General features: G+C 43.8%; 1 protein-coding gene across 8 annotated transcripts in view; it reads left to right on the top strand.

The window, feature by feature from the left end:
• The window catches only part of ADTRP (androgen dependent TFPI regulating protein), an 82,748-nt gene that overhangs the window by 40,703 nt on the left and 19,407 nt on the right, over positions 1–22,638 (top strand). The window contains exons 4-5 of one of the 8 annotated variants that reach the window (XR_009047994.1): positions 15,556–15,621; positions 18,780–21,343. Coding sequence is in view for 2 of the 8 variants with exons in the window: in XM_057698991.1 (XP_057554974.1) it covers positions 15,305–15,526 (222 nt within the window). In the remaining 6 variants the exon portion in view is untranslated. Of the gene's footprint in view, positions 1–9,848; positions 13,171–15,304; positions 21,350–22,638 lie in introns of those variants that run through there. The other 7 variants (XR_009047995.1, XR_009047991.1, XR_009047992.1 and 4 more) reach the window with 7 other exon arrangements.

The following is a 22,638-nucleotide window of genomic DNA, read 5'->3' as shown; positions in this document are numbered from 1 at the left end:
TGACTTTTAGAGCATGGTGCAGACAGTCCAAGACATCTCCAGGTACAGGTCATAAGGAAATGGACCATCTGGTGAATCATATTCTATCTTCACAAATGTCCTTTCACATCTGTTAAGGTTTCTGGGGGGCTAAAAAGTTGGAAGGGATCAATTATTAGGAAGAAAGGTGCTAGAGCTTCCCTAAAAGTTAGTTTGGGATGAGTGGAAGCAAAACATCTTAGCTTTGCGTCTCAGTTGCAAAAATAATTGATCTCAGATGTTTTCTACAAGCTAATTTTTGATTTCATGAGACGAATTGACTTACATACCAGAAAACCTCGATTCTGGCCCCATTTCTGTCATTTCGTCTTGCTGTGTGATTTTTGGAAAAGCTAACAGACCTATGCTGGGTATTTGTTCCTTAATATAGGTGTATTTGCCATTCTTAATTCTCAGTGATGCTATTAGAAGCAAATAAAATAATATGTGTGCAACATAAAGTGCTATCAGTGATCTGTAACACCCTATACCAAACTGCTGTCAACTTGGAATCACTGTCACCCCTTCTCCATTCCCCTCTGCAGAGCAAGGGATAAGCCTGGAACCACACATAGCTCCTAGAATCCCTTCCTCCACACGGTTCCAGGAGAGAGTCAGCCAATGAGAGGCACTCTCATGAGATGTGAAAGTGAGGAAGCCCTTTTTTTCCAGCGGCAGTTGAGAACAGATGTGCAGATATGAGGTTAGCGTCAACTGCTGGACAAACACCCAGGAATCACAGGCTTTATAACTACAAGCAGCCAAGCTCAAGGGAGGCAGTTCCCAGAGACTTCTGAGATTTGCCACAGCTTCTGAGCCAGCTCCCTCAAATCATCCCCTTGTAGTAGAAGTTTCCCTGACTTTTACTGCTTTACCCTTTCCAATAACTGCCAAAGCCTCTAAAACCTTCGTCGTTGGAATCCTTCAATGGGCTTCCCTGTTCCTGATGGGATCCTGACTGATAATGACCATGAAGTCCTGCATCCTTCCAAATCATGCCCATAACCCTTAACTTGAGAAAGTTATCCAGCCAAAGGAAACAAGGTCCTGAGTGACGTCTGTTTCTGGCTATAGAGAGCAACAGTAGCTTGAAACAAACAAACATGCAAACATTACAAGACACCTCAAATATTTTAAAAATATTTGTAAATGTTTGACATACTGACACGGAAATAATGGAAATCCCCAAAGTTAAAATAAAACAGAAGAGGAGCTAAGAAAGAGAGTAAAATGCAGGCAATATTTGAAGAGAGAATCACTGATTATTTCTTAGAACTTATGAAAAATTAATCCTCAGATTCAAGAAGTGCCAAAAAAAAAAAAAAAAAAAGACACACACAGGACACCAGGCAGACATCTAGTCACTTGTATGACATCACAGACACCTTAGACAAAAAGATCCTAGAAGTAGCCAGATTAATAAAATGGATTTCCCCAAAAGAAACCACTGTTACACTGGTAACAGCTGATTTCTCAATACCAACAAAGAAGCCAGAAGAAGTGGAATAATTTTAAAACCGCCAACCTATTTACTCACTGATAGTATCTTCTAAAACAGGGACAAAGTAAAGACATTTTCAGACACTAAAACAGACATTATCACCCGCAGACCCTCAGTAATGGAAAATGCTAAAGGTCATGCTTCAGGAAGAAGGAAAATGATCTCAGAAGGGAGGTACAAGATACCAAAAGCAATGGCAAGCAATATGTTCAGTTTATGGTGATTTTAAAAAAGAATGAATTAAAATCCTGGATGAAAATAGACTGTAAATTGAGAGAGGACTAATTAGAATTAAGGCATGCTAAGTCCCCTGGATTGCTGGTGGGGAGGGACTAGAAACAATGACTTATGTTAGTCATTAGCACGTTAAATAAGCATGTTTTACTGTCTAGAATAGCCACATGGAAATGGAGTGTGTGACTTCTGCATCAGTTGAAAAGGAAAAAATGAATAGAAAAAAAAATAAACCGATGAGAATAAAAATCCATGGCCAGAGACTGTTCTAAGGTGTGCAGAAAAGCATGGGAACAGGACCTGGTGTGAGGTCGATTTAAACCCATGAATATGGGAAGTGCCTTATGGTGGAAAGGCCTCTCCTGCAGGACTAAGTTACCTTACCCCCGGAAACATTTGTACTGTTCTTGAAGGCACAAATCTCTAATTGTGCAACCAACCCCTAATTGAGCTATTCCAGTTAATAATGTAGTCAGATATGGCTGGGGTTGGGTGGCAGAATGGGAAGGTCAAAATATATTTGAGAGGAAAATGTTAACTTTCTCAAGAACTCATTTTAAAGGGGTGGGCAAAAGCAAAGAAAGAGAAGTAATGATTAAATCATCCTTTTTGTTCATCCCTTTATTAGGGACAAGAGCCCTGTTCCCTACGGCTTATTCCACAGGCTGCTAGTTAATAATACTAAATTGTGATTATAGATGAATTGGGTGGAGTGTTCTCCTTTCTAATCCCAGCAGCTGTCCCTGGAAAGGAGGCCTTCAGAGTTTTCTGGCAATTAAGAAAAGGCTCTTGATCTTAAAGTGATCTCTGGAGGTGATCAAATTGCCTGCCTTCCATGCTAGGAAATGTAACAATTAAGCACAAGTTTGTATTTTTTTAATATTCTGGTGCATGCTGTGTATTTGTTTGTATATAATTAACGTTTCAGGGTTGGGTTTTAAAGTCCCAGGATTGCCTGATTTACTTTCCTGTTAATGTCAACATGGGAGTTCTGCACACAAACCTATAGAACAAGCTGGACCTACTAGTGAGGGGAGGGGTGGAATGCACGTCCTCTTTGTTAACCAGGATTTCCCCCACTGAGAGATTTAACTGGAAACCAAGTTCTCAGCTCTCCCCCAGTTCAGCAATGCCCCAAAACGGAGACTTTGCCAACATAGGCACAGCTTTCCTTTTCCCTGTAGGCCTGATGAATCTGGCCTCCGCTTAATGCTCCAGACTTTGGTGGAGCCTGAACCCCTGTTACACTCTGTTACAGCTGTTCTAGCCTCTGCTTTGTTGCTGCAACTATCAGAGCTCTTTCCCACACCAGGACCTCTGCATATGGCATGCCCTTGCCTGGAATGTTCTCCATCTGCTCTTCCATGGCTCACTCGTATCATTTCGGTCCCAGATTAAAAATGACCTCCTCAGCATGACCTTCCCCGACTGCCTTATGTAAAGCATGTGCCTCCACTTTCCTTCCAATGCGTAGATTCCTGTGTGTTTCCTTTATAGCACATTTCATGACTGGTATCTATGTGGTTGTTTACTTGTTTATAGAAAATCTTGATGACTAAACTGTAAGGTCTACAAGGGCAGGGCCCATGTTTGTTTACCATTTAGTCCCCAGCACCTTGTAGAGCACCTGGCATGGGGCAGGCACTTAAATGAAGATGGCTGCATGAAAGAATGAATGAAGTCTTTACCTCTTGCTCTGGTAGCTTCTCTGTGCCCTTGACTGAGCCCAAGTTCCTTCTCAGGGGCAGAGTGTGGTGTGCTGGGGCCAAAGGGCTTTGAATGCAGAGAGAAAGCCCTTAGCAGCCTTGCCTTTAGAGGCTGTGGCTGACACGATATGTTTGAAACCTTAAGGTGTTCTTTCATACAGAAAGTTACAAGTGAGGAAAATTCTAGAGAGATTATTGGCACCTTTAAATATCTATGGGGCTTTTAGTTGTTATGTCTGAGACATATGATATATTAGTGACTGATTTATGTTCAAAGACATGCAGAGGGTCACAGTAATTACCTATATTTTGTTAAAGGAGAGATGATGTTTGTTCTGATTTGGGCTGGACTGTGGCTTAAAAATGGTTCTGGAAATACCATTTCTAAGCTTACCTTTTCGTCTGTTATCACCATTCTCAGATGATAAGTAGGTAACTGAATCTTTATGTAGCCAAAGAGAGTTCAAAAAACCATTAAATCAAGGAGGAAAGGTGGCAGAGGCTGAAATTAAGAAAAGGAATGAGGACGTGACCACGGACATAACCAGATGAAAGAAAAGTGGTCAAAGGAAAAAGGAGAAGAACCGGTTGCAAAAACAGCCTCTTTTTATCTCTGCGTAAGTGTGTGGAAGGCCAGTTTCCCCCATCCTCTTTATTGCTGGGCAGCCCTGGCTCTGAGAGAGATTCTGGATAATATCCAACCAAGGGTTCCTATTGATGGGCAGAAGCTAGTATTGGGGTGCATTAGTATATGTGAAAAGTGAACCCATAAATGTGGAATTCCACCAGTAGAAAGAGAACAACTACTTCACTGGCTGCCATGGAACCTAATGTTTTAAGAGTTCAACAGTAATCAAGAGTCTTATGTTGAGGGCAGAAATGGGGGGGAAAAAAAGGCCTCATAAAGGTAGGGGAGATTTCAGTATTTCACTTCCCTTAATCAGAACAGATTTTACAAGTGAAAATTCAGATCTGAAAGCTATAAAAACCAAACTAAAACAAAACAGAAACCCTTGTGCTTTTTTCCCCTGAGTTTGGAAACCAAAACATGCATGATCATTTCAGAGGGGTATTCTGGAGAGCTCTCCTAGTACAAACTGGTTGGGAATAAAAGCTTGTGTATTTTTGGCGTCTCTCTCCAAACACATCTAGGAACTCAGAAAAGCCACATTTTACTATTTTGCGGTGAGAAGGAATTTTGTGACCTTCTGAGAAACTTTGTTTTTATTTTTCCTAAGAAAACCACGATAAGGAAGTAAGCCAAATTTCTTGGCAATGGAAGACTGTTTCAGTGCCCCAGGCTTGCATTCCCAGGAGTGTAAAGGGCTCTGAGCAAGTGGACTTGTCATCAACTTGTCACACATGGAGGTTCCCAAATTTTACACTTACAGACTTGTCTAGATTTCTACCCACTCTTGGAGTTTGTAAAACAGAAGGCAATGGCAGCCCTGGAGAAATCTCCATGTTAACCTTCTCCAGAGCCCAGGGGCTCCAAGGTCCAAGTCTAAAAATACCATGAACAGAAGGTTAAAACCCAAAGATGCAGGAGACTGGACAAGGAACATGGGAGTCAGCCTAGAAGGAAGAAGGAGCAACTGGGGACACAAGGAGCAAGCTCCTCTCTGTTCACCACACATTCTCTTCCCTAAAACCAGGGGTGCTAGTGCTCATGTTTTAATACCTTTCCTTGACCTTTGACACATTTGACCATATCTTTTTCTCAAAATATTCTCTTCCTTTATCTTACCTCCAGACTTTATGACACTCCTTGTCAACTACCTTTGCAAGATGTTCTTCTTTTATCCATCACTTAAATAAGGGATTTCCAACTAGGATTGCTTTTGCTTTCCAGGGAACACGTGGCAATATCTGAAGACAGATTGTCACAGCTGGGGGTGGGTGGGTGCTCCTGGCTTCTAGTGAGTAGAAGCCAAGAATGATGCCACACATCCTGCAAGGCAGAAGCAGCCCTCCACAACAAAGAATTATCTATTCTTCAACATCAATAGTTCAGAGACTGAGAAACCCTGGCTTTCACAGTGTTTACTTCTAGATCCTTTATTGTTCTTCATACTCCTTTTGGTCATATCATGTACTACCACTAAAAAAAGTTTTGTACTCTGATGGCTCCCAAATCTCTCTCCGGATAGATTTCTCTTCTGAGCATCAAACTTGTGTATCCACTATCCTGCAGGACTTCCTCAGTTTGATATTTTACAGGTGCCCCCTTTGTTTTCATTTTGTTTTGCTTTTTGATTCTCAGCAAGAATAATTTCTCATAGTGGAAAAAGTAGTCTGTGATTATAGTTATCTGCTTCTAATAAAAAAATTAAAATTTACTTTTGCTTTGAAAGAACAAAACCCAGCTTAGTGACAGTCTATGAGATATTAAGACGCAGTTTGGGACACCACAAAAGCTGTTGAGGAGAAACCCTTGAGTCTCTTAGGTGTGAAGAATTTCAACCTAGTGTGTGAAGAAGAAGCAGGTCTTTGCAGTAAATGAGAACTTGTTCTCTTTGGTTGTGGACTTTGAGGGCTCGACCCAGTGCTGCCTACTGCTGTCTAACACTTTCAGAGCCTCCACTATATAATGCTTTAGAATGAGCCCAGGCCTAGTGTGAAACCTGTCGGGTTATAGTAAATGTAAGCTGAAATTCATTAATATTTTTTTGAGTTCCAAGACTGTATCTTATGGACCTTTTAACTGCCCGGAGTCTCCAATGAAACACAACTGCTTCTCATGAGATATCTGACGGATATCAAATGAGGGCATTTCCCAAGAAAACTTTTCTTTTACTTCTAGGCCCACTCCCATCCATCTCCTCCCTCTACTGGGAAGACCTCCCTCTCCCCTCATACAGACTAACATACAGACTAACCCTGAATTAACCAATTACATACATCTGGGAAAATCACCAGTGAGCAACCGCCATTCTTGCAGACCAGCTGGTGAGTCCCTTTAGGAATACCCTGATGGGTCAGCAATGGAAAGCTGGAGGCAGGAAGGAGAACGTGTGGAAGCTGGTGCATCATGGGATCAGTCACATGGAGAGTTCGGAACTTTGCCCTGGAGCTTGTGCTTATAGGGAGCTTTCCCAATTCACTGTTTTATCTCCCAGGGAAACCAGCTGCCTACACACTGAGTCCTTTATTGACATGGAGATGAGAAAGCTGAGAGGAAAGGAAGGTGCCCTCAGAGATGGGGCTCTAAAGCAAGAGCAGATTCCTATGCTTCTGAAACCTTCTCTTTCTTGAAAAGAACAGTCTCCTTCCTCCAACTTGGAGCAGCTTTCTAGAGAGCCGCCCATCTGTCTATATCTTAAACACAAGTCTCCACGCGTGCTATGTAGAGCCAGGCACAGAAGCATGGAGTAAGCGTGGATTACAGACTGATATAGAGGAGAGGGTACAAAGGAGATATCGAACAAAACCTGGGGAGTCTCCACCTGGCCCAATCTCAGAATGGAGGGCCACAGGCCAGTGGGTCCCAAACAAAGAACAGCATTTGCTGGCTAAAAATTTCCTGACTTCTTCCAGGGCTGCCGACTCCTGCAGGGCTGCAGGGATGATGACACCCTTTTATTGAGTCTATAGTTTAGGTGTCATAATGTGGGCACCCCGAGATTGTTCTCAGGAGTCACATTTTCTCACAGGTTTCCCTGTGACCCACAGCACCCACTTTCAGGATTTGGGATGCCATCCATAGCCATGACGAAGGGTAAAGGTGACCAGCCTGAAGGGGGATGGACTCTCTGACTCTCTGGCCCTGCTTACCATGGGCACAGCCTGATATGTGGCTGCCAGTGACAGCTGAGTCTGGCCTGTAGCTACTGTCTTCTCACTCCTGAACACTGACTGTCTGCCCAGGCTACGCAGAAGAACTTTTCTTCCTCTTCTGCCCCACTCCATTGTTTCAATGATGCGTTCATTAATGCCACAGATATTAAGTGGCCAGAGAGGTTAAGCACTGTGCCAGACACTGGAGATGAGGAGGTGACAGCCCTGAGCCTCAAGTTATTTCCAGCTCTGGAAGGTTTGGTCAGTGTTGGGTGAATGCAATAATGTGGTGCTGAGATGGGGGTGAGCACAGGGAGATCCAGCCGTGCCAAGGAAGGGTACCTGCCAGAGGTTCAGATCCTGCCCTGGAGGAAGTGATATCTACCCTGAGCCCTGTAAGGTGAGAAGAAGGTGGCGGGGGCTGAGGAAGGGGAGACATAAGTGTGTGTAATGTACCAGTGGCAAGAACGGGAACTGTGGGTGGAGGGCAGAGTAATCAGGGAGTAAGGGCTGAGTGAAGGCCATAGGATGGGGGAGCAAGGCATAGAAGTAAGATGGGACAGGTAACCAAATCATGAGGGGCTTTGCAGGCCATATTAAGGGCTTAACTCTATAATACTTTGTAACACATAGGTTTGAATGAAGACAATCAGTCAAAAAGAACTTATTAATTAGAGGGTGGGGGACTGCCTAGATAGCATAGTGATTAAGACTCCACCTGCCAATGCAGGGGACATGGGTTCGAGCCTTGCCCTGGAAAGATCCCACATGCTGCAGAGCAACTAAGCCCGTGCACCATAACTACTGATCCTGTGCTCTAGAGCCCATGAGTCACAACTATGGAGCTCACATGCCACAACTACTCAAGCCCGCGCACCTGGAGCCCATGCTCTGCAACAAGAGAAGCTGCCGCAATGAGGAGCCTGTGCACCACAATGAGGAGTAGGCCCTGCTCGCAGCAACTAGAGAAAGCCTGTGTGCAGCAACGAAGACCCAACACAGCCAATAAATAAATCAAATTAATTAACTAATTAATTTTTAAAAATATCTTGAAAAAATTAGACGGTGGAGGGGAGTCCTGAAAAATAGGAGATGAAAGCTTTGACTTCAAATTGTTTATAATCTAATTGAGAACAGAAGAAAAAATACACGAAACTGACAGTGTAAAAATGAAAACTGAATATAATTAAACACAGAAGAGTCTAATGCAAACCAAAAGAGCTGCAAGAGGAGTCAGCATCTCATGAAAAGGCAGGATGTGATGTGGGTATGACATGCATGTGACATGGGCCCCAGAGGCTGTGGAAAGGGCTAGGTGCTCAGCTTCAAGAGGCAAGATGGTTTCCTTGCTGAGGCTTCTTATTTGCAATAAAAGAATGTCAACATTACCACTGACTCTCTGAATTCCTGCAAGCAGTTGGGTCTCTGTGTTATAAACAGTGTGTAATACCTACACTCTAGGCTCTAAACAGAGAATAAAATACTGGCAGTTGTCTGACTCACAATTAGAGCAAAAACAAAAACGCTTGTGGGGGAAATGTTATTTCTGGAGTGCCTCTACTGCTCTGATCACCAGAAGCCTACATAATCACACAATGTTATCTCCTTACTGGCAGAATCCCCTTCAAAATATGTTGCTTTATTTTGCCTTAAAATTTTATCAGATTTATCATCTTATGGAACTTAGATCTCTGAAATGTTTTGTTATAGGGATACTTGGTGAGAGCACTGCCTTAGTGCTCCCTAAATGAGATGCAATGGTGAAAATTTCTTTGAGGCCTACTTACCAGTGGAAAAACTTAATTTCCCCTAAAAAAAGGAACTGTATGCATTTCATCTCTCTCTTTTCAGTTTGGCTGTCTGGAAAGGAATTGCTAAATTTGAGTCTCAACAACAGCAGCCCAGCAAGCCTCTGGTTGGCGCGTTTCTGTTGCAGTGTTCTCCTGGGTCTTGACATTCTTTTACATCTTGTCATGTTAACGTGTGTACTTTTGGTTGCCAGTCATCTCAAAAGTGTGTGGGTCCACTGGGGGAGAAGAATTAAAGGATTAGGTATATGAAAAGAGGGAGCAGTTCTAGGGAAGGAAATAGAATGAAACACAAGAATAATGAGGAGACTGGATTGAGTGGAAGAGATGGAGCCTGTTGAAATACTCTGGAAAATGGGAGAGATAAGATTAGAGGAGTAGACAGTGGACTGAGGCAACAGGGAGCCGCAGAAGGTTTGGGGGGAGTGGTAACATGAAACTTGTGTGAAGAAGGTTTGTCTAATTGCAATGCTGAGTATGTACCAAAATAGGGGGAAGATAGGGAGGTGATGCTGGGGAAGATGATAGAATAGGCAGCTATGGGAAGCATCTGAGAGGGAAAGTAAATCAAGTTTGGATTAAGAAGGAAAGGAATGAGTCACTGATTACAGCTGGTGTCTACAGTGTTATTATTGCTGGAGAGAGTTAAATGAGAGGAAGGGGTCTGGTGTTTCGCAGAGGCAAGGACAGAGAGGAGGAGAACGGGAAGAGGCAGATATATTCCTGACTGCAGGCTCTTAAGAGCCCAGATCTTTCTTTTGTCTTACCCTTAACTGGACAGAATTTAAATCACTTCTTCACCAGGCTGGACACCATTAAAGCCTACTAGCTTCCTAGAAGAACGCTGCTTTGAAATGTTGGCGAAACTACATATTAACCCAAAGGACAACAGTGCAGTAAGTAAAAAATCACTCAGAAAGTTCAGAAGATTCAGAAAGCTATCATTTAACCATAAAAGATTCAGAAAGTTATCATTAGCCACCTGTTCAATTCACATACAAGTTCATAAATAATGCCATGCTTTTCTTCCTCAGCCCAACGGAGCATTAATTTCTCTTTCCAGGTCAGTAAGACTATTCACATTTCTCCCAACATTTTATTATGAACATTTTCAAACATAAAGCACAACGGAAAGAATTTTACAGTGAACAGCTGTATTACCTGCCACTTAGGTTCTGCTATGAAGAGTTTACTGTATTTGCTTTATTATAAATCTACATGTCTATCTATTCATCAACTCATCTTATTTTTGGTGCATATCAGAGTAAACTGCAAATATTATTACTCTTCTGCAATAAACAAAACTATTGGTTTTTAACTTCTGTTCTCTGAATTTTTATCAGACTGGGCTGTGTCAGCCCGCCTAGGTAGACTGTGGAGATCAAAGAGAAGCCTTTGGCTCTTTCTGTGAGTGGTTTATCTTCCCAATCCCTCATCCCCGGGCACTGACTCTTTAATTACGTGGTACCTAGTCTGTGCACTTGAGTTCCTAGAAAGTAGAAAAGGGAATTTTTACAAATCCAATTATCTTCTAAACTCTAGTATTTGAGATGGAAAAGACTTCTGCAGGTAGTATAGGTGGAAGAGCAGAAAAAAAAAAAAGCCCCCTAGATATGTAAGCAATATAACCTATGTCTGTATATCCAGATTACCATATATCCGACTGACTTAAAGCAAAGCTTCACCTTTAATAACATAGGGGCCATGGAGAATACAGATGGTCTCTGCTTTTGGATACAAAATACTCCCAGAAAGACCACCACCATTGTCCCAAACTGTAAGAGTTAGAGGCAGAAACTACAGTGGGGGAAGCTGGTGAGGAGTGAGGTAGTTTTCTAGCTGGTAAATGGATATTATCAAAACCAGAGATTGCCTTACTAGGATTTACAAAACAACTATTACTGCATATTTTCACTACGTGTAGTTTTCAAGCTTAAGGAACGTGATCCACCATTGTAATAACAAGCCTGGGTACAATGGCATTCTATTAAGGTTTGTTTTGCCTCCATTTTCATGTCTGTTGTTGTATTTGTGTTTAAGTTTTAATTGACATTTTGACCATGTGTTTGCCCAGAGGAGATTTTGTGAAGGCTTTCATTTATAAATAAACTTTTTAAATGATATATTTAATATACAGTAAGCAAAAATATCCTCCTTAATGTACCCAGAAGTAAAATCTTGTTGGTGCACTAAAACTTCACTTTAAAATATCTGTCCAGTAGCACCATAAACAAACCAAAGACATTATCTTAGAGACTTGAGATAAAGAACCTCAGTTTGGGAAAAGCCAATGGTAAGGAATTAATCCTCAGATCCAAGCGTTGCCTGAACAGGGGAAGGAGGGAGAAGACTGAAGCAAATGGGAAGAGGGCAATGTTACAAGAGCTCGTGATTAGAAACAGCACATGAGGGAGAATGCCTCTCAATGACCAGTCTGAGAAGGCAGAGGCTGACATATTTATATTCGTTAACTCAACATAAGAGCTAGTGCAATAAGGAAATGAAATAGAGGAAAGAGGCAGAGAACTTATTTTAAAATGTTATCGTCTGATTTTTAAAATGTGTAGTCTCTATGAATTTCTTTCACTGAAGACAATTAAGTGTTCCTGGACCTCTAAGAATCTTAGAGATAAGCGTGTGGCCGTCCTCGTCTTCTGGAATCAGTCTTTGGAAGCTACACGACAAGGATGGAGAATTGTCGGCTCCAAGGGTTATCTGAGTGATCAAGGCTTGCCTCTTTCTCAAGAGTCAGGCAAATACATCTCATTTTAACTTGAGCCTCAGACACAGGGAAGCTGTTTAGAGCAGCTACTTATCTACTAGTATGAGGCTAGTAAAAATAAGTGCTCTTACGTTCCATGTAGCCACTCATGAAACCCTATAGGAACTCTCTATGCGCTGGTAAAGTTTCGTACTTATCTACAAAGCTATTCTGCAACCAAGGAATCTAAAGCGCAATTATGATTCTAATACTTCAATCGATCTTTCATGCTTATAGTTCTGTCTTCAAGATATTCAGATGGAAGTAGGCATCACACAAAGGATAGGAGGAAATGTGTAATTTCGTAGAAAAGGATGAAAAAAGAACAACACTTTTCCTTTTAACCAATGCTTTTGGAATGAGATATTTAAAGAGAAATCTACCAAAATGACAGCTCAACTGACAAGGAAAGATAGCTTCCTTCCATCCCCGCTGTTTACACACACTATTGTTTCAGCCCGTGACGTTTTGTTTACTTTGGAAGGAAATATTTTACCCCCTCTGAGATAATTAATTTTTGTCAGCTTCACTGTTTATAAGGGAAACGGAGAAACTGTTAATTGAAACACAGAATGAATCACTGTTTTCAGTCATTTTTGGCAGCATTCTAATTTGTGTCAATCCCAGCCTAATTATTAGATTTTTTGGAAGCAGAAAGCATATTTGACTTTTCTCTTACTAAATTTTTTCTCCTTTTTTGAAAAATCTGTGCTGCCTGACAAAGGTTATATAGTTTATGACAACGTGAGGTGAAATACCAGTATGTCTGAAATACCAGGAGGTTTACTGTCATGCCTGACTCTTCGCAGGAGTTCAATATTTAGAGATCTCACAGAATACAATCTTCCTCCCTTCCTCATTCCTATCCCCCAGCCCTGGCCAACACAATGCGATGCTTTCAAAGACCTTTCAGCGGGTGTTAAGCCACAGCATATGGCCCATCACTAATAACATCACTGAAGTAAACTTCCCAGAAGCCATCAGGGAGAATTCATTTGGAAATCCAATTGAATGTCACTTGCAAAGGGCAGGCTCCTAGAAGAGGTGACCAGTCATGCATCCTAAGTTATTTGTTGTAAAAGCATTAATCACTGTGAACTCATTTGCTCCTAATGCAAATGCGCTACACTATTCCACAGGAATTCTGTTCCAAATGATCATTCATGTAGAGAACGGAAGCTGCTGACTGGGGGCAGGGATAATAAAGTCTGTCAGATCAATGGCTGGTATAATGGGACTGTTAATGATTCCTAATAGAAGCTGGACCTTCCTGCCAGAGTGAAGGTGGGCAGAGAGGCAGGCAGCTGTGCTGGGTAGACAGCCCCATCTCTGGCCTCCTGAAGTGGCCTCTGGATGAAAGGACCATCCGTGTGAGTTACAGAGGACTGCAAGGGTTCTGAGGTGGCCATCACTGGGAGCACAGGCACCAGCTGTGGGCTGGGGAGGGACCCATGGGACAGCCACGGGCATGGCCCTGCTACCACACTCCAGCCGCTTGCAGGCCACAGGCAAGGGTGCATCCAGATACCTGGTGCTGTGGACATCCCAGAACCTGGCCTCACCCCACTCCATGCTGAGCCACCAATGAGAGGAAGGATGACAATCACAAGGGTGACAGTGACCATCACAGCTAATGCTCACTGGACCCTCTCCTGGGCTAAGCACTAAGCTCTTCACATGCACTTCTCTCAGTCCTCAGAGCAGTACCTCTGTGACACGTGTACTATTTACTGCCCCGTTTTATAGCTGAGGAAGCTGAAGTTCAGACAGATTCAGTAACTAGTCCAGGGTCAGATTTGAAAATATGTGCCCTTAGACACCATGCTTCTTTATTGGAGGGAAAGAGAGAGAAACTGTAGCCTAAAATTAGACCAAAGAAAGATGCAGGATATGATAGTGAGCCTGGAAGTCTTTCCATTGTATGGTCAACCAGTATTCGACTTTCAGGACGACTCTTGCAGAAAGTCTACAAAAGCTGTGGTTTGTCTGCAATGCTGTTCCTCCAAGCTTTGCTACTAAAATGTGGGTACCCAGGGCCTTCAAGAAGCCTAATTGCTCTGTGCCAACGAATGGCAGGCTCCCTCTGCCCAGGAATGCCCTATATTCATGACCTGTTCCTTCTCATCCCACCCCTGCTCCATTAAAACGTGTCACATTTCTGGTCATCAGAGGGTTCTGATCTGACTGGACCCTCGCTAGCACAGACAGAGCAAGAAGCAGCTACCGCCTCCTGCGGATGCCTCTGAGCACAAGACTGGAGTGACTGACAGCAAAGGCCAGCCAGAGTCAGCGCCCAGGGTTCCAGCAGCACAGCCAGGCACGGGAGCATGGTGACACAGGCCCTGTGGCATTCCTAAGCCCCAGCCCCTATTGTAATTGAGGTGCCGACACTGCTGTCTCGGGGCTCCAGGATGGGACTGGGATGGAGCTTGCAGGTAGAGGCTGTGGACGCAAGAGGCTTCCAAGAGCTGAGGAAACTGGGGAGCAGGGATGAGAGAAGAACGGTGTAAATGTAAAAAGTATAAAGTACTAACACTATGAGATGTTACCAATAGGCAGAGTATAGCAGAGGAACTTAATAAATGTGTTTAATAAATGAAAGGACATTGCAAATAGACTCAAGTCACCTTTCCCAGATCAGTTCCCATAACCAAGAGAGGAGTGGGACTCAGTAGTGCCTGTACTCCAAAATACTACTATTCCTTGATTGTCATTTTTAAAAATCTAGTGTTAAGAGTTTGAAAGATGCGAGAAAACAGATGGTAATAAAGAAGGAAGTGAAGCAGGGAAGGAGCGGGGAGAACACAGGTTTCAGAGGGAGACTCTCACACACCCACAACACCCAGCCCCTATCAGCAGGACAGTTCCACGGTGCCAAATGCACTGAGGACTGCAGAGATGGGCTAAATGTGTTCTCGGCCCCTCCCCCCACTGAGCTTACGAACGCACTCTGTAAGTGCTAGACTACACGGCACAGGATATAAATGCAGCAGAACTGAGTGAGAGAAATTAGCAAGAGGAAAATTCAGAGACAGCATCATGGAAGACTGCGCTGGCTGTGAACACCGCGGACGCTATGAACACAGGAAGAAAAGACACACTCCGCACAGACAGCTGAGGCAGGAACAGAAGTGTGAAGGGGGAGCAGGCACGCCGAGTGCAAAGAATGAAGGAAACAGCCTTGTTCTATGAGCGAGTGTGTGCGTGTGTGAGAGTGTGCGTGTGTGAGGAAAGGGCCACAGCAGGCAGTACGCAGGGCAGAAGGTTGGTGGTGTGTCACAAAGAGCCCTGGTAGCCAGACAAAGGAGTCTGGATCGATATGGTAGGCAATAGGGACCCACTGCAGGTCCCTGGCGTCCAAGGAGTACGATCCAAGCCAAGTTTTGGCAAGTTTCATCTGGTATTTGTGTGAGAGGGTAGACGGGAGGGAAAGAGAGAATTAGGGGTGCTGGACGCAGCTGGGGCACCTTGACCTGATGTGTCGTCTTTTCTCCTGCAGCACACGTCCACACTGCCCTTCTCACTGGCTGCAATCATCCTCAGGCCACGCTGCTATCCACTGAGGAAGAAAGGACTCATCTTGTTGGCTGTTGCTATCCTTGCTTATGTCAGCAGGCAAGAGTTGCAGAGAGAAAATCAACCAAGACTTGTCATTCCAGACACCGAGGAATATTCCAGAAGCAGCACACTCTTCTATAAGAGTGCCTTTATCTTGAGTTAACAGGGATTTTTCTATCTTTAAATTTTCAGGAAAAAAGGAATCTTATTGTTTACCGTGGAGACTCATGGAAACATCAAATGCCCAAGAATACCCAGGTATGCGTGCATGCACACAGCAAGCCATGAGCTCCCCCTCCCACTCATGAAGAACTAATGGCTGTAAACCCACACATGTTACTTTCCCTAGGAAAACATCGATCTTTGGTTCCATTTGTAATTCACATGTTTGAATGGCTGAATGATCTAAGGCACCTAAAGATACTCCACCTAAAAAGTCATCTGACAAATTGAGCAGGCAAGGTTTGCTCCATTCTTGCTGCCTGTATCATCGTGGGCTTATTTGCATCAACGCCTGGCACCAGAGCACCTAAAGGGCATCTGGGCAATTGCCCAGGGGCCTACAGAACACCCTAGCTGGAGGCTGGGAGATAACTTAAGTAGCTGGCCTAGATGTCATCATTCAACCACCTGGCGACACTAATTCTCAGAAATTCTGCCCAATGTCTGTAATCAAGGGAAAGTGCTCGCTCAGCCTTCCACCTAGTAACTGGAAAACCCCCTTCCCATTCTATAGCCTTCTCACCCACAGCCACGCTCTTGCTCTACTGGGAGGGGAATGCCAAGCATAATACCTGCAGCCTGGAAGCGAGTCATGATGGCCCTGCTCTAGCCTAGACTCACATAAACTTTTCACACCTGCCCATCCGGATAATCCCCCAATCCCTATGTAAGGGGAAGTTTAACTCAGGGCAGTGCTCTGTCAGAGACAGAAGCCAGGAAAAGAACACATTCCAAAGGACTGGTCTCCAGCAGTGCCTGCTTCACGTGCTTCACCAGCCTTTGTCTTAGAGACAGTAACCTTTGCGCCCAGAACTCAGATGGTGGTTCTTTCCTAGTCTTTCCTCTCTTTTGCAAGGTACGTTCCTCTCACCCTTCTGCACCCCTCTTTGCCTGAGTACCTAATGGCTTTCATGTTTCTCCTGTCTTAAAGAAAGTACTTGTTCAGTAAATCCACCCCAAGACTCCATTGATCTACACTGTTCACTAGCCTGGGGACTTTGCATTTTAACAAAAGACACTCTGGAGGATAAGGCATAAATTGGGGACCTACTGGTAGCTGAGGTCTGGAGCACTGTGTTGAGGATTCTGAGGCCCTACCAAAAGAGCTGTGCTATCATTTAGCAATACCTGCCAATAGCCTGTGAAGGGAGATGGTACGCCATACGCCATGTACAATCCACGTCTGCCTTAACCAAAGGAGTAAATCCCTAAAGACAGAATATCTCAGACCTGGTGTGGGGTAAGAGTATACACAAAAGATGTAGTTTTTTCTCCTGTATGTGCTGTGTTGAGGAGAAGCAGGATGGTAGCTGGTTATGCACATGAATCTCCACACTCTGTTTTTTTGGTGGACTTTAATCTGATTTCTTCCTTCTTGCCAAATGTGCCTTTCAAAGTGCATGTAGGAGAGAGCACTTTTGGTCTACTAATTCTCTTCTACCTAAGGACTTGGAAGTTGATCATCAATCCTCATATCTACCCTTGCTCTTTTCCTCCTCAGAAACCAAGAAGGTAAAAGGGCACCTAAGGCCACTGGTATTTGGGGAAAATTGTGGTGCCCATATGGATGAAAAGTAGTGGTCAAGAGGGTTTGGCTTGGTGCCTGGGCATGAGCTCTGACAAAGCAGGGAACTGGGGTGTTGGAGAAAGGAGGTGCAGCAAGATGGTCAGGAGCAAACACATCACACGTCCAGTATATTATTCATCAGTGCCAGGCACTGTGCTAAGGTACGAGGATACAGAGATGTACAAGACAGCGCGCTGCCTGCAGGGACTGCCTGGGAGAGAGGAAAGGACAGAAACAACGGGAAGACAGAGTGATGAGACTAACAGGTATAAGCACAGGGTGGCTGGGGGATGTCGAGGACTGGCTTCTTAAGGGAAGTGGTGTCTCATCTGAGACACAAAGAATAAGTAGAAATGAGTCAAAAGAGATATGGAAAAGACCTTCGGGCAGAGGGAACAGCATCTGCGAAAGGCTGGAGGAGCTGAGGGCGTAGGACAGGGAAGAGTTAGTGAGTTTAGACTTTTAAACTGAGGGCTTTTCTATGCAAAAGTTTTAAGCAGAGAAGTGAAATAAAGTGGCTTATGTAAGAAAGATGATCAGAAAGATGATGCTGGCTGAAGTATGGAAAGTAAAGAGGAACAAAACAGGGAGAGCAGTTGGTGGCATTTGTGGTAACTCAGTTGACACTGGCCCATAGATGACAATATCAATCCATCTGCAAATAGAATTAGAGAGGGTGGGTGGTGGGTGGTGGAAGGTGACTCAGGGATCAACCAGCTTTGGAGACCTGAAGCCTCAGCAGGTTAAATGACATGTCCGAGGTCACGTGGCTGGGGAAAATCAAAGCTGAGACTTCAGTCAAGGACTTCTATTTCCAAATCTAGTTCCCTTTTCAGTGTATTCAGATGGTCAGGTATTTGTTCAGCTCCCTGTTTGTGTAAAACACACTCTGCTAAATGCTGGAGGGGTGAGAATGCAAAAAAGCTTACCACCATCTCTACAGTCTAAAAGCTTTCACGATGTTGTTTCCAGCTCTGCTCGGATTGTATGTTAAAGTGATGTAATGGGGCAAATGAAGGGAAGGGATAGAGACCTGTCACCAGCAGGAATGTGACTGGGTAGATCCTGGCAGGGAGCTGAAGTGGTTTGGGATTTGGACTTCCTTATTAATGAAGTACAAAGTCAGCATTCTGTGCAGTAGGGCTCATTTTTGCTAGAATGTAGCAAATACACCTGTATGTAGGCATTTTATGCTGCCCTATTGATTGAAGCTTCCCTCCCTCTGTCTGCTCCCTCGTTAGGGGAGCTCAGATTCCTTGCTGCCAGCTGCCTGCACCCTTACACAACACTCTGGGGGCACATGTGCCTTCACGGCCACAGATGGCCATCAGCAAGTTCCACAAACTGTGGATATCCATGGAGATATTTTAGGGAAGCGGCTATAGGTCAGCTGTTAGGCGTGCCAGTTTGGATGCTCAAATAGGGAAACAGCATAGCAGGAATGAGTTAAAGAATATGGTCCCGGGCCAGAGAGAGCGTGAGAAACAAACAGGAGTCAAAAAAATGGCCATAACCCTGAGCTGGAGAAGCATTTCACTGCCGAAACTACATTACAATGACCTAAAAATATCCACCAAGACCATGGGGATTGCCTCTTATGTGCCACTTGCTTTTTCTTATTTTTCAGATTGCAAAACTGGAGGGCTGGCCCCTAAGAGGGAAAATAAAGCTTTGCAAAGTACTAATAACTGTAAATCTTTCATTTCCTTTGGAAAGCATTAGTCATCTATAAATATGGTAGCTCACTCACTCCTCCCTTCCCTCTCACCCCAAAACACATCACCTAGCTCTTTCTGAGGCAGTGCTGAGGAGCAGGAAAATAGAAATGTTCCTACTGCCGGCTCTTATTCATTCTTTTATTGAACAAATATTTCCCCTAACACAGGGCTGGTCCTGCTGGGAAAAGCAAAGTTATATAAGGTCAAGCCCCAGCCTGTAGGGGGTTTGTACTTAATAAATGGAGATGAGCCATGCATACAAATTATAAGAACACAAGATGGGAAGTGATAAAATGTCATAACAAATATGAGAAGCCAAAGGGAACATGAGGAGGAAGCAGTCACGTCCGACGGGGCAGTGGGGGAAGGACTGCACGAAAGGTGTCGTCGGATCTGGGCCCTGAAGGACTGGCTGGACTGGAGCAGCAAAAAATGGGAGAAAGTGAACAACACAGCACAATCACAAAGCCAAGAGGATGCAGACCACGTTAAAGCAATGGCTAGCAATTCACTTGAGCCGGACCTACTAGTGAAAAAGACTAACAGGAAATCACCCTGAAACTGCCCGCTCGCAGAGTCTTGCAGGTGGCATGCTGGACATGGTACAGACAATGTGAGATGTGGTTGTTGCTGTTGTTTGTTTGCCATGGAGGTAGGAATGAGAATTCTTAGTAACATGGCTAGAGAATTATGCTTTAAAAAGACCACCTTGACAATAGTGCTTAAAATGGATGGACCTGGCAAGACATGGGAAGCAAAATAAAACAACATATAAATAAGGTTAGCCAGAACACTCTTACATCATCGAGTTCAATCACAATGGTTTAATCTTAATCCATGGATATTTCACAGTTCGAGCGTCATACCAGGACTGGATGCTTGGAATACCCTTCTGCAGGTGGTCCAGTCCTCCCAGACCTCCATCTCTAAAGAATTTTCACCATTCAGTGAGTGCCCACACATGCCTACGTTGTACACTGTCCTGAGCATCACTCTCCCACACACACTGTAAAGCCACAATACCCAGCCTCCTGAACCCAACACCTCCACCGGGCTCTGCTTTAAGGTTGGTGTGCCTCCCCCGCTGCTGTCACTGACAACTCTGCCACTGCCCATTAGTCTCCTATGTTGGTAGAAGCAGAACAATGCTACTGGCTACTGCAACAGCCCCAGCTGGCCTGCAGCACACCACCACCTTGCTCTTGGTAGACCAGAAATCAGCTGATGCTGTATTTGTCTCTGCTAGTGTGTAAGGTATTACATGCCAAGTGCAAGTGTCATACAGATATGCAGCTATAACCCAGCCTGGGGAGAGATATTTGTAAAGTCACTTCTCAGTAGCAGTTCCTATGAGGCAAGAGAGATGATTCCTTTCTTCTATTCTACGCTCACTCAAGTGAGGTCCCAGAGCAAAGCTGCCTGGACACCCCAAGTGTAATGACCCTCTAGGTTCACGCACCTGTTTACACATGTACACTTACACATACAGACATCTTACCCCCAGAAGACACTAGAAACTGCCAAAGGGGCAGACTAAGCTGAGTCCCAAGACCAGCACCTTGTTATACCTGGCACCAACAGTCCTCTGCTACTCTCACTAGTGCACTATGTGAACTCCCTCCCAGAGCCAGTGCTACCCTTTCCTGAAATATGACCTTCGTCTGGGACCATCTACATGACACCACTGTTTTGCAACCTAAAATCACAGGATCAGAATCCCAGCCTCATTTTCCATAGAAGGACGCCTTAGCCCTCATGTAAATTAATATATGAAAATAAATATGAAAATGCCACAAAACTTCCATTGTTAATATCTGGGGTGCAGAGAAGAGGTGTGGTGGTGGAGGGCTAGGAGTGGAAACGATTATCTACACTTTTCATCCTTCCTGTCCAAATCTCAGCTCCTGCTCACCCAAAATGCCTGTTAACAGAAGTTAGAAATAAGAAGAGCCTGAAGAGGGATACAGCTGTACAGTTAGGAATGAGGGACATACCTGAGACACATTGTTGGTGTTAGAACAGGTTTTATGGATTAATTGTGTAGTGGACAAATGAAAAGAAAAAATCAAGGATAATTCTCAGCATTTTCAGCTGGTGGACTAGGAAGATGGTGATTCCATTAACAGATCTAGAGAAGTTAGGAAAGAAAGAGTTTTGGATATAACTTTAAAAAGTTAGTTTAAAATCTCATATCTGGATCTCATTCCAAAAGATTCTGGTTTAATTGGTTCAGGATATGTCCTGGGTATCAGAATTTTTAAAGCCCCCAAGGCAACTCTAATCTTATGCTAAAAAGGAGCCACTTCTCTAGAGGAACTTGCATTTGAAAATGCAGACTGGCGGTCTCCAGGGAGGCAGGCTGCAGAGATCCAGGGAGTGAGGCCCTGAGGTGGGATGAGATTGCTGGAGAGAGGACAGAGGGAAGCGAAATGGGAAGCAGATGCTGAGGAAATGCCCTCCTCTAAGGGACAGAGGGGCAAAGAGGGCAGCAAAGTAGCAAAGAATGTTCAGATGGTAGAAAACCAGGAACGTGCAAGAATCCTGAAGGAGGAGGAAGCTCTGAGCCAAAAGGGGCCATTCCAGGGAGGGTGGGAAGCAGTTCTAAAAGCCATGAAGAGGCTGCCACCCCAACAATTCTCATTATTGCTGGTATTTTCAACATCCAGGTGGACTATTTATCTAACACTCTAGCTTCACAGTTTCTTTTCACTCCTTTTTAAAATAAATTGTATTTATTTATATTTATTTTTTGCTTCCTACCTAAAATTTATTTGAAAGTAAAGGCATGCTAGGAATGTATTTTTAAGACAATAGCAGAAATTCACAACTTAATATTAAAAAAAAAAACATTTAACTTGTGTAGAGCAAGGAGATGTTCTTAAATTTGTCATTCTTCACATTTCACTAGGAGCAGAAAGCCTGGGAAAGCAGGTGAACTGAGGCGGGAGTTTCAAAGTCAGTTCCAGCTCCACCCCCAAGCTAAGGAGTCACCAAGTCACAGGTTCTTAGGCGCATTTTCAGTGTAGGAAGTCTTCTGCTAACTGGCTGAATTTATTTGCAAAATGTAAATGCAGGTTGTGATTGCCTTTTGGCATCAGATGTAACTGTGACCCTCTCACAGGGTTATTTATGAAATTGACATGAAAGCATGGAACCAAAAGGATCCTTTTATTCTATTTATTCTGCTGGGCTAGAAAGATATGAGAGGAGGATTAAAACTGTCAAGAATTATGTGCCTGAAGCCGAGCAAACCCGTAGTTATCTACTAACCTCTAACCCACAGACTTCCACTATTTCCCTACTGATAAGACACAGAAAGTACAAATTTCATGATAAGCATTCGATTCTACAAGATTTAGGATGAGGAGATTATAAAAGATTAATTTTGGGCTACCAATTTGTGCCCACCTAGCCTGACTCGCGTAGATTCACATGGCAGACAGCTCCACATACATTATTAACTGCTGAACTGAGGGTGAGAAGCAATGGACTCTTCAAAGTATTAATGAAGTGAGCATCCAATTAACTACAATTTGGAAGGCTACTACTGGTTACACTACCCACTTTTCAGAGGCTACAGTGTTCTTGGTGAGTCAGGCAGCTTAGACCTGTGTACAGAAGGCACAGCGACCAGTAGTTAAAAGGAAACACAGGTGCTGGTAGCGCCACCCAAACAGTCATTTATTTAAAGATAAAGAACTTGCCATGTTCCCAGCACCTGGGAAACAGATGCACATAACAGATAAAATCCCAGTATTTATAGAGCTT

The sequence above is a fragment of the Hippopotamus amphibius genome, chromosome 11, assembly GCF_030028045.1.
Source record: "Hippopotamus amphibius kiboko isolate mHipAmp2 chromosome 11, mHipAmp2.hap2, whole genome shotgun sequence".
NCBI lineage: Eukaryota > Metazoa > Chordata > Mammalia > Artiodactyla > Hippopotamidae > Hippopotamus > Hippopotamus amphibius.
The sequence above is the reverse complement of the archived record's forward strand: the minus strand, read 5'-3'. Positions and strand labels throughout refer to the sequence as shown.